Source organism: Apostichopus japonicus, chromosome 19 (assembly GCF_037975245.1).
Source record: "Apostichopus japonicus isolate 1M-3 chromosome 19, ASM3797524v1, whole genome shotgun sequence".
In the NCBI taxonomy this organism is placed as follows: Eukaryota; Metazoa; Echinodermata; class Holothuroidea; order Aspidochirotida; family Stichopodidae; genus Apostichopus; species Apostichopus japonicus.
Genome location: NC_092579.1, coordinates 4,641,253 through 4,654,321, shown reverse-complemented (window position 1 = coordinate 4,654,321; position 13,069 = coordinate 4,641,253). Strand labels below are relative to the sequence as shown.

Below are 13,069 nucleotides of genomic sequence, written 5' to 3'. Positions count from 1 at the left end.
AAAAGTATGATGCCACTAAATCAAAGATAACAGACAAACAGGTGACAACAGGTGAATTACTAGAATTTTGCATTTATTATCTGTAATTTCACCCATCATATGTCTATAATTGCCCATCACGAATACACTTAAACTTTATATACACTTATACCATTCATAGCTATATTGAAAAAGATGGGGTTTACATATATGTATTCCTATAAATAAGATAAAATAGGATACAGTCCTATAAAATTAGTCCTATAAATAGTTCATAAACTTTTTTTTCACATTAGTTACGATAATTAGTAATTCATTGTTGGAAAGTTTTAAATTTTGATCTTTTTTTTTTAAATTCAATCCCATGGTACAAAAATGTGAGAAATAAAAAGAAACATTTACTTCTCTCATTTTACTTGATCAGTTTCAAACTAAACCACAATCGTCGTTATTGAGGATTTTAGTATCGAATATAACATCAAGAAAGTGATCAAAATCTTCTGGAAAGCTGCTTTAAGTATTACCAAACTACACATTTGTAGTCCAGTCAAGTAGATCCACCGTTCTGAGTCCATCTTACTCGAGTCCGAGGTATTGCCATGTCTGTGCAAATCCTAGTCTAGGCACCCCGAGTCCAAGTCTTAATCCGGCCTGTGATCTGGATTCGCTTTATAACACCGATAACTCACCCCTGCCCTCTCCTAATCACCCTAACTCTCCCTACCCCAGACATATCAGAGTTGTGCAGGTATAATTAGAAAGTCTGACGAAAGTGGTAAGGGGAAACAGGCCTGGGGTCGGGGTCAATAACAGAGGAATGCAGAAATAAAATAAGGTTTGCCCCAGGAAAAATATTGGATATAAAGAATAATGATTTCTCCCTTATATAATATACTTCAATGAAAAATGAAGGGAATAAAAAGGCAGACCCTGTGGCTTTATTGTCCCAACGACCCGAACTAGTTCTCGACGACTCTGATAAAGGGTAAAACATAATTTATTACTCAGGTGCGTTGTGAAGTTATTGCAGCACATACAGACAGACCAGACATATTTAATAATTATAAAGCAAATAAAACAAAAGGTTTATTTTTTTGGTAAAGATCCACATCCAATGTGTGTATACACATCATATGTGTTTTAAAAAAACTATCGTCACAAAATATATTATAACATAAATTACACGTCAAGTCTTTAAACATATATATATTTATATTTATATATATAAATATAAATAAATAAATAAATATATATATATATATATATATATATATATATATAAATAAATATATGTATATATATATATATATAAATATAAATGATTTTCGAGTTGGATAGCATCATGTTTGATCTCTAGAGTAGGGCAAAATATGTCACCAAAAACAGAACTAGTATTGTTCGATATAGGTGACAAACGCCTACAGTGGAATTACGATCTTCCTTACCGGTTTCGAACCCCTGGACATACAATCAGCGTCCATAGCCTAGTGGTTAGGGTGTCCGCGTACAGAGCGGGAGGCCCGTGGTTCGAATCCCGGTGGAGGCTGAAAGTTTTTTCACTGTTCTTGATTTTCCAACTCATTACGATTTTCATTTATATATATAAATATATATATATATATATATACATATATATATATAAACATATAAAGAGTGAATACAAATCTTTTGGCGCGCCGTTGCTACAGTCACCAATTAAAATGTACAGTCTAATGACAACGTGACAAAGTCCTATACGTGGAAACCGTGCAGTTAGCTATGAAATTTAGTCGTGCCTAATGCGATGTTGCCCAATGTTTCAGTTCTATGAACAATATCTCGCTCAGTGAAAAGGGTACCGAAGGTATCTTTGCACTGCACTGCAAAATTAATGTTGTTAATATCTGCAAAAAATGCTGTTCCTAACCCTTCTATTCTTAGTTCGTTGAAAATAATATTTTGTAGCTTTAAAAAAGAAACACAATCAGTCATAATCTTCAAACAAATAAAAACGAGAGACCGTTTTCGGTTATCGGTTATCGGTTTATAAATAAGAACTGGTGTCACCGCACCGAGCTACAGCTTTGCTAAAGCTTTTAATCTACCTTCTTAACCTGACCTACACCAGCCTTGGCGATATATTTCTTATAGTAGAAATTACAGAACAGGATAAAGTAAATAGTGTATACCACAGAGTTGAAGTAGAATATATCGGTATCCAATGGGCACGATACACCGTCATTGGCCAATTGCATTGCAATGACGTAAATCCCAAAACCGGCAACCATTTGCAGTATTTGTACTGTAGTAATGAAAATGTTGACTTGCTTTGGAATTTTGACTAATCCTGTAGCCTTGACTGTGTAGTAAGAATACATCAAAGCATGGATTGCGTAGTTAGCCGTCATGGTAAATTTGGAGGGAACGTTGGTCCTGTATCTCCCAGAATAGGAAACGAAGAGGAGAGTCAACGAGTGATGAAGCCAGTGCAGAAAAAGCAACTCCTTTTTACGTAGAACGATGAACATGGTGTCCAAGAGTTCAAATACTTTACTAAGACCAAACGCACAGGTCCAGAATCCATATATTCCGTCGTAGAAAGTGTCCGAGCAAAGCGTTGCTTGGAAACCGTTCCGATTGAGACCGTTCCACAAGTACGAGATCATGACGTAACTGCCACGTATGCTGAAAATCGCCAAGCTCAGTGACCACAAAGTTAGGAGAGCACGTAGGGGTAGCGGTGACCTCTTTTGCATCCACGCTTGGACTTGAAAGATCAGAAAGATATAAGCCATGACAATGGGAACAGCGAGCCAAGCGTACTTTTGAGACCACTGCATTCTGAGGTTATCGTCGTATTGCTCATCGAGAAGTACGTGCTGAAATATGGTAGTGAACGTTAGGTTCTCCATTTTGTTTCCTTCTTCAGAATATTGGCTGGTTGAATGATCTGGTATAGGAAAGGAGAAACAAATCTAATTTTGAGGTGAAATCGCTGATATTCTAATATAAGAAACTACATCGCTCGAGATCAAAGTCGAAATCTTGATATATAAAGTCCTAACTTTGTGGAACGAGTTGTAACCTACAGATTAAATAGCCGCGAAATTATAGAACAAATTTGAAAGTTGAAGAAATAAAAAATAGTCGAAAGTTTAAAACTAGTAATGTAATGTAGAGCCTATAGATATGCTTCAGAATGCAGAACAATCTAGAAGAAAAATAAAGTATTACTTTTCTGGGGAGGGGGTTGGGGTGGTTTGGGGGGGGGTGGGCACCAGACCACTCTTAATGTGAGTCGGCCCCAACAACCTCAAGGCCACAACCCATGTTAAATAAAATCCTGGATCCGACATGGGCGCATTGTTACAGAAAATATATCATGCCGAGGGAAATGGAACAGGTTTTTTTTCTATTGTTTTCACACACAATACACAAGCACTTTGATATGGACATTTCCTTCATTTTCACCGATTCAAAAAAAAAAAAAAATCTTTAAATTCACATACGAATTAGTATTAAGTTTACACCGCCCGCCCCCATCCACCTCACCCCTCCCCTCATCCTGAGTTGTGATTCTTCTACGGATTGATTCATTTATTTCACCGTTTAATTTTACTATCCAGAAGAAACTGAATGAAAGTTTCTCCTCAGGTTCAACAACCTCAAAAAAAAATCTTTCTGTGATAACCTAATTATTGGCTTTTCCTGCTCATTTAAATCTCACACTATATCGAGAGAAAAAAACGGTTGTTGTATTTAATTCTATCTTTCACAGTTCTTTCACAGTTGACTTTAATAGAGAGTAAGTATAAGACCACATAATGGTTTTAAACCAACAAATACCTGCCTGGGCTGTTTCAACGTTCATCTTCTTCAAATAAGTTCCCAATTATATCTCATTTACATTGAAACAGTCATTAAAAGACAAGACAATCACTTTGTATGAAATATACTGGCAAAAAAGAAGAAGAAATCAAATGTATAAGTCTTACCTTGAAACCTGTCGAAAAAAGTTATGTCTATCGCATGGACACTACAGCTAAAGAATAGTAATACATATAGGCTAATTGTACAGTGTTAAGGCATCAATGACTTGGCATTTCTCAAGAAACCACTTTAGAATGGTCATTCCTATTTTAAGTCATGTATTATTCAAAGAATTCGTGTTATTTGATCACCTAATGTCAAGAAAGGTGTCGACCTGTAAAATACACAAGGGCTTTTTGTTCGTGAACCAAAACACAAAGCAAAGGCAGACCGGTTACGAAATCTTAACACACATACAGAGTGCTAGATAAATTTCAAATCAATTGCCTGTTCAGTTTCACTAAAAAAAAGGTCGGTGGATTTGTAAGGTTATTTTGATTTTATTTATAGGAGTTACGTCACGTATTATGTCAAATGTGGAAGCAATTACTAACAACGGATAAATTAGTAGAGATGTTTGTAGTCTACAAGCGAAAGTAAATATATGACAATTGCAAAACTAACTCATCGACCCATAGAGATGACTGGCTATAACGTATGGGTAGCATATACACCTATTAAAAGCCCTATTGACGTACACACCAAATCTTAAAAGTAATGTGGTCTCTATGTCGAGACAGAAGTTCTCACTAGCTAAACCCTACCACAATCACTGGATAGCTGACAAGTTAGCCATTCATGGCACCGTCGTTTTCCCGTATCATGACCGTGCAGATTTTTCGCTATGAGAGCCTGAAGTTTCGCCACTTGTAAGGAAACCCCTTTACTCAGTAGTTAAAAAGAAGATCGTACGCTGCTCCCATAGGCGTAGGAGCCTAATTTGATTTTGGGGGGGGGGGGGGGGGGGGCTGTAACGACTTGCCCGAAAAATATAACCAAATTTTTCGCGCGCTCCGCGCGCGAGCGTTCAACATGTTAATGTGCATATCATATAGGCATTCATCGGTTATTACATCACATGCCACTAACCGATGAATACTATATGATATGCACATTAATATGTTGAACGCGCGCGGAGCGCGCGAAAAATTTTGGTTATATTTTCCGTGTTATTACCCTTCCATATTGGTTTTAATTATTGGGGAAGTCGTTACAATAATAACGATAATAACATTATCAGTTTAACTATTGAAAAACACATTGCAAATTACTCTTCTTTCAGTAGGTGGCCGAAAAAAAAACTGCAAATTTTTCTTCTTTCAGAAGGTGCCAGAAAAATTCCCAGCATATTATCCGAATTTTCACACAAAAAATTGAAAAACACAACGCAAATTTTTCTTCTTTCAGTAGGTGCCCGAAAAATTCTCAGCATATTGCCCGAATTTTCACCAAAAATTTTGGTTGGGGGGGCTGCAGCCCCCCCAGCCCCCCCGCCTCCTACGCCTATGGCTGCTCCTAAAGTGGTCTAAAATTGCCTGAATTGACCTAATGCACGACATGTACTTCCATCCATGCTCGTTAACATCCAAGCCACAAGAAAAAAAAAAACCGATCCTGATTGATAACATATCAAAACAGATGTTCTCCTGCTGCATTTTGGGTATTTTTTGGGACTTTTGTAGGAGTATGCCAATTTGTAGTAGCCACAAGTCATGGACATATATAACGGGAACTAGATACTAGTTAACATTGGGCGATTAGTTAGAAATAATCATATTCATAATATATATATATATATATATATAAATATATATATATATAAATGAAAATCGTAATGAGTTGGAAAATCAAGAACAGCCTCCAGCGGGATTCGAACCCGGGCTTTCCGCTCTGTACACGGACACCCTATAACCACTAGGCTATGGACGCTGATTGTATGCCCAGAGGTTCGAAACCGGTAAGGAATATATATATATATATATATATATATATATATATATATATATATATATATATATATATATATATATATTGGGCACGAACACCAATATATTCCCAGTCCGTTTGATTAAACCAATCGTGTGGCTACTGTAGTAAGTATAAAGTAGTAACGTAAACTCGGATGCTTAAAACTCTCCTTACCGTTTTTGTGACGTTTGAAACTGTGATACGACTTTCTGCCTGATTTGGAGAACTGGCTTCTAACTGCAAATAGAGGCTGCGGTAGTCTGTCTGGTCGTGGCATGGAAGGCGTAAACTATTTATATGACACACTTCAATCAACTCAAATAGGGCAATTGTTTCTATTATAGCAGTTTGAGCTGTGGTTGGATAATGGTACGGTACGGTACGGTATTTTTCAGGAAACTAAATCGTTAATTTACATATAGGGGCGGAGCCATTTGGACCGGAAGATGCTAATTTACGTCATTTCACTTAAGATTATCAGCAAAGCTGGAAATTATTTTGTTAATCGTTACTTAAAGACATCTTAACTTAATCTTATAAATCAGATATTCTAGTATATTTCTGAAAATTTCACTGAATAGAATAAAAGCGGACATTTCTGAAAATAAACAAACTAAGTTTTTTCTCTCGAAAAGGCACCCAAGACAGAACTGTTGGTATCAATGAACACAACAACTTAATTCACTCTCAACCCCAGTCCCCTTATAGCGAAGTATCACAAGAGTCCCTTTGAAACGAAATATGAGTAACAATATGAAAAATCACCCCCCCCCCCGTCAGCTTTCTATAATTGATTTTCATTCTGAAGGGGGGGGGTGGAGGGGAGGAGGAGGGTAGGCTATTAAATATCTTAGAGCAGAGTTTGCCGAAGAAAAGAAGAGAAATCTATCATTTTTTAATTCTCAAACTGGCATATTTCATGCCGGCTTAAGCAAGTCCCTCACATGTTTTCTTCACAGTGGCGTATCGATATAATATGACATTAACTCAATTAATCAGGACAACACCTACCCCGGTCAGAACCGCTTGCTATAGCTGTCGATCAAGGTAGAGAATTGATCTTGATTGGTGCGCAAAGTTGAGTTGACAAAAACATGCCCTACCTTACAATGTCAATAGTCATTTCTATTTTTGTGCACAAGACGTAAATGCATTCTGTTTTCACCATGCATGACTGAGAAAGTGGAACTTGGCGAAAAAAAATATAGCCTATACATTCCTATACCCTTATTTGAATTCGGTAATTTTACCAAGAAGAAAAGGGTGACGAGTATTGGTACTTGTTATTTTATGTTAATAACATAAGGACTTTTACAATAGAGTGCAAATTAACAATTTGAAGTATGTAGGCCTACAAAGCCAACATTGCCTTATAATGAATGCATATATTCGATAGCATTTCCCTAAGATGCTATCGCAGTGAAGGAATAATGTTGTAGTCAGGGCCGGATCAAGGGGGGGGGGGGGTCGAATGGGCCATGGCCTCCCACCACTGATGTTTTTTTAGTGCCATAACATCGCTACGATACGCACATGGCGGACACCAGTACCGTCACTCAGTGTGACATAAAAGTTAGTAAAACCATGTATCTAAAGTTCTGAACTGGGGGGGGGGGCAGCACTTTTGGGTCTACAAGCCTGTTTGCCTATGCTCTATAGCCACACTGCATACACCTAAATCTACAATCCTCGACAAAAATGATGGGACAGCATGAGCAGCAACGAGCAATATTGGTTTAAGCGCACCCCCTTCCCCCCATACGAAATAAATGCAAGAAACGGATCGAAAATATTATGTTTTTCTTGTGAAATTATTCGCTTTATTCGCTGAAACATGCGTGCCTATTGAATATTCGGTTCGACCTAATTACTCGAATGAATCAGCAATTGCGACTTATAATAATTTTAAGAGGAAATATTAACATCTATTGCTATCGCGCAACGCTTGGAGCAGCTTAGACCTCGATATATACCCCAATGAACCGTTGTACAGCCATTCAGACAATCTTCGACAAAAATGATGAGACAGTATGAGCAGCAACGAGCAGTGGCGGCGGAACCGGGGGGGGCTTGGGGGGGGGCTCAGCCCCCCAATGAAAAAGTTGAGGGGGCAAATGCATGATAAGCCCCCCCAATATTTACCAAGGCTCCGAAACGTGCATCTGCCCATTTTTCAATGCATACTTGTCGATCTGTCCGATGCACACGTATACTATATAGGTGTACAGGGTTCTGCCCAGGGTGGATTGAGTGCCGGCAGGACTATCTAAGCGGAGCGCCACCATCGGTTGGCGCGGAGCGTACAAGAAAATTTTGGGTTTTGGAAACCCCCCAGATGGCCCGAAACGGCCCTTCCCGAGTATTCTGAGCCACATGTAGACAGCTTTGAAATGAGATCTCATTTCTGGAATTTTTCATAATTAATGAAAAAAGTTAGGTGGTGCCTATTAAATAAATCATTCAGGCTGAGATGATAATTTTAGATGGACAGTTATTTACGACAGTTATGATATACACACTGAGCGACTAACGCTGCTTCTCATGTATCGAGTAGTGAGTACAAAATCTGAGTGTAATTTCATGTACAAATAAACAGTAAACTAGTGAATAACTCTGATCAACTGCGCGATATCATGCAGTGAACCTGCGAACAGCGTTTATTACTGCAGTGTTACTGTACGTTCGACCCTCCGGATATGGAGCTGTTTTTTGGAGTTCCTATCGAAAATAAGTGCCGGTCGGAAAAGTCACTCAGGCAGATTGTGGCGGTCGGTAATTCAGCGTGCTGGTCGGGCCCGACCGGCGCCGACCGGCAGCGGCAGAACCCTGGGTGTAATAATTTTAGTAATTGCTGGGGGACCCTCGGCACGTCCCCTGGCTATAGACCACATTGTCACCCCAACCGCGTCTTCACGCCCCGTGAAAAGTGGAAGAAGTTAGTGTGAGTGCCGGTAAGCGTAACACAACTTCGTCTTTAGGCCAATGACTTGCCTCCTTTCAGCCAGTTCTCCAACATCCCCTTAATTAGTGGCGGAGCGTCCATATATACAGTCAGGGGCGGATGCCCCCCCCCCCTGATGGACTCAAATGGACTGCTGGCGCCCTTTTCAGCTTTTCACTACTTTTTACTTATTCGCGATTATTGACTATTTTATTGCGCTCTCATATACCTATTGACATTTGTCATATTCTGCTGGTGTAATTTTCCGACAAAATGGCGACGACACCTATTTATTCTCCGTTTATCTGCAAATTAGTAAGGCCCGGAAAGGGTGATTTCCTGCAATCTAGGGAGTGTCTTTACTCAAAAATTTTCTGACCGCTCCGCGCCAACCTGTGGTGGCGCTCCGCTTAGATAGTGTCGAAAGCGCCCGTACAGACTATTTTTGCCCCCCCCCCCTGACCAATACCCCTAGCTCCGCGACTGCCCTTACTACACTCAAAAACGTCTTTGCGAGTACACTACGAGTAATAGCTACTCTCTTAAAACACCATCGAATATACAAATTACAATGTTTTTACAGACTTTTACGTGCAATCTGAGAAATTGCAGGCTTGAGACCCATATTCTAGGGCTAGGTATTCGCATAGGCGTACGGGACCATTTCAGTTTGGGGGGGCAGAACTTTTTGTGCCCGAAAGTTCCCGTGACACTATCTAAGCGGAGCGCCACCATCGGTTGGCGCGTAGCGTACAAGGAAATTTTTGGCAAACAATGCCTCTCAGATTGCCGGAAACGGCACTTCTGAAGCCTTGCAAGTTGCATCTAAACATTCTTTATTTTATAATCTCACGTTTTAGAAATTTACACTTCCACAAAAATTTGGTAAATTAGAAGAAGAAAAACAGGTAACATCACTTTGAAGGGAAAAATGGGACAGTATATTTTTTAAGCTCCTATTTAATTACCTTATTTATTATTTTAACATAGTACTCAGCTACCTCCAGGAAAACATACATTGTTCAACGACACGTAGGCGGGATAATGTCGCTGTGTCGGGTGAGACTGCAATTTGTCTCAGAAAAAAAGTATAAAATATAACAAAGAATATGATAAACCTGCACACCCCCCCATCCATGAAAAAGAAAATGTTTCTTATTAACACTCATGTTGGGGATGTCCAGGTCAAGGGCGGCGGAAGCACTTTTAATCTGGGGGGGGGGGGCACCGACATCAATTCAAAGGGCACTTTGCAGAAATTCGATTGGACTGATGCAGCCTTATATTTAGTACCCTTTATAACTCTTATTGCATTATCATATTTGTGTATACACATCACTCCATCAATATAACTCTTATTGCATTATCATATTTGTGTATACACATCACTCCATCAACGCCCCCCCCCCCCCCCAAAGGAAAATATGCATACTAGCACCGCAATATCCAATTCGCAAATTGGAAAACCAAGAACAATTTTTCTTTTGAGACAAAATGAGGTGAAATCATGCTAGTTGCTAATGTAGGAATCTTCCGAATTAAAGTTTTTTTTCTTGTTAATATCTTAACAAATTTTTTCCATTCAAAATAGCTTTGAGTTTGCCCCACAGAAATTCAATAAAAGTCACGGGCTTAGCCAGGATTTGCAACGTTGTATGCACGACTATCTGAGCGGAGCGCCACCATCGGTTGGCGCGGAGCGTACTAGAAAATTTTTGGTTTAACAAACCCCTCAGATGGCCGGAAACGGCCCTTCCCGAGTGTTCATTCTGGTTCCCTGGCCTCTTGCTAACTTGAGGCACCTCAGGCACGTGCCCCCTGTGTCCCCCGGTTCCGCCACCCTTGGTCCAGGTATACAATTGACTAGTTAGAAAAAATTGATCGAGCAAAAGCGTGGGAGCCCAGATGAACTGCGCTTACGGTGGTGTTACACGGAAATATTCGGGCATCATGATGCTAAATAAAGAAAATCATAGAATTGTCGGGCAAAAATTTGAAAAAGATTCGGGCAAGCTACTGCATATATATATATTCATATTTCATATATATTCAATGTATGTGTGGCTAAATGTGTAAGACTGCATTGACTCCTTACATAAGTGCTCATTCTGGACACTCAAAGAGTAGACTTCAGAAATAAGAGATCTGCCAAGCAAGATGATATACCAAATTGGAATTGGTCTAAAGTCCGAGTGCAGAAAACTGGACTCGAATACTATAAACGTGTGGGTATTACACATTTCTTTGTGGGTATACTGTACGGGTGGGATCTACATTAAATACGTGTTTGTTGCCACATTGTTCAGTTCAGTGGTGTTGTTATTGTTTGTTGTGTAGGGCAATCAATCTTGTAAAGCTTTATACAACAGACACATCCCTACCTGTGATTCATTGATTAACGGTAAACTGTAACCGTAGGTGCTTTTTTGTTTTTTAAATTATGTGTTGCAACTTACCAGGTAGAAACAATTAAACACAAGAACACTGTGATACAACAAATTTGAACACATTGTTAGTAACAGATGATGAAGCCGCAAATGAAAGTATGAGTTCATGTATAAGAATTCAAAATAATAATAATTTTGGAAGCTAGGAAAGTTTTAAAGAAAATGGTTACACATCTCTAAAAGAGTAATGGCGTTCCGTTATAACAATTCCTCATTCATATAAACACTTAATAGACATGCCGTTTTACCTGCAACTTTAAACCAGGGAGTTGAAAAAAAATATTCATCTGTTTGCACAAATCGTAGATACAACCCTCAGTGTCAACGTGTAAATTGTGTAAACAAGAGTACAACGACACAGGATTCGGTATTTGAGCAGGTTTCCAATAACATGTTTTCGTACTTTTTGGAATAATATCTTTCTTTCTTTCTTTAAAAAAAAACGCAACTTTTCAAAAGAACCAACATTTCTTCCAATCCTTTGTATATTGAATTTGTTTCAAAACAAATAAATGTTAACAATCAACCGCAAAGTAGAAGGTTAAAAACACTCCCCGGCGTTACAAAGAAGTTTCATGCTGAAAAGCAGTCAATGATGCGTTTCCAAATTTCCTGTGATTTTTTTTGCTAATAGTCCTTACCATTGTCTGCAAACATTTTTGCATTTATCGTACTCAATTTACACAACGTATTTTGTTTAAATAACTTATTTATATAGCGCATTATACCGACGGTCTCAATGCAACTAATTGTAACGTTGCTGTCCATGGGCGTACGAGGCGGGGGGCAGACTGCCCCCCCCCCAAAATTTCCAGAGGACAAGAAATTCGGGCAAAAGTCCTGAAAAATTCGGGCAGCCTAAGAGGAGAAAAATATATATATATATATATATATCTTTTTTTCTCCTCTTAGGCTGCCCGAATTTTTCAGGACTTTTTCCCGAACTTCTTGTCCTCTGGAAATTTGGGGGGGCAGCCTGCCCCCCTGCCCCCCCCCTCCCCCCGCCTCGTACGCCTATGGGTATTCGCAGCATAAAACACTCGGGAAGTGCCGTTTCCGGCCATCTGGGGGTTTGATAAAACCCCAAATTTTCTTGTACGCTCCGCGCCAACCGATGGTGGCGCTCTGCTTAGATAGTCTCCACACATTAGCCCCCCCAATAATTTTTCCGTTCCGCCGCGCCTGGCAACGAGCAATATTGGTTTAAGCGCACCCCCTTCCCCCCGTTCAATGTTGTAGCCAAAAGCGCTCAGAAACTGCAACATTGATACGGGGAGTGGGGTGTCCCATCTATTTTTGTCAACGATTGTAGGCCACTGTCTCACGAATGCAGACCACAGATGCATGTTGCAGCATGTATATATCATATATGGTGTACACAGTGCCACAGCGCACTCGGATTAGAAGTCTGGGAACACCACAACGCTTACACGTGTGCTTTTTATACGGAATGGTTATGAGTTGCAAGATCTAAGGATTCTTGAAGTCTGGTGAATCTAACTAATTGATTAGATTTTGAAGCTTAATTTAGATCTAAACAGACTATCCCAATAACAGTAGGATGTCATGGTGTGGCCTAGTCTCACCTAGATTATTAAGCTGTCATTATAAAACTGTCATTATAATGACACTGTCATTATCATTATAAAAAAAAAACATTCTAATATGTAGTCCATGTGGTATTCAACTTTATAGATTGACCCTTGTGTATGACTGACCCTAGTGGACTCTAACTTTAACATGGTATGCCTATTGTAGGTAGCAAGATATATAATATATAATATTTATAAGAAGAATATAAAATTATAAGTCTTTGGGTTTTTACAGAGTTTAAGTTTGTTAAACATATTCGTTTAAGTAAAACGTTTGAGTAATTTTTGTAAGA

At 39.1% G+C, this 13,069-nt stretch overlaps 1 protein-coding gene across 1 annotated transcript; it reads right to left on the bottom strand.

Annotated features, from left to right (window-relative positions):
* Positions 1-1,301: 1,301 nt before the first annotated feature.
* LOC139960167 (very long chain fatty acid elongase 6-like) lies at positions 1,302-4,124 on the bottom strand. Its single transcript, XM_071958328.1, has 2 exons — positions 3,954-4,124; positions 1,302-2,908 (listed from the first exon to the last, which is right to left on the bottom strand). Exon 2 carries the CDS (start codon positions 2,868-2,870, stop codon positions 2,055-2,057), a length of 816 nt encoding a protein of 271 aa, XP_071814429.1. The 5' UTR covers positions 2,871-2,908; positions 3,954-4,124; the 3' UTR covers positions 1,302-2,054.
* Between the last annotated feature and the right edge of the window lie 8,945 nt (positions 4,125-13,069).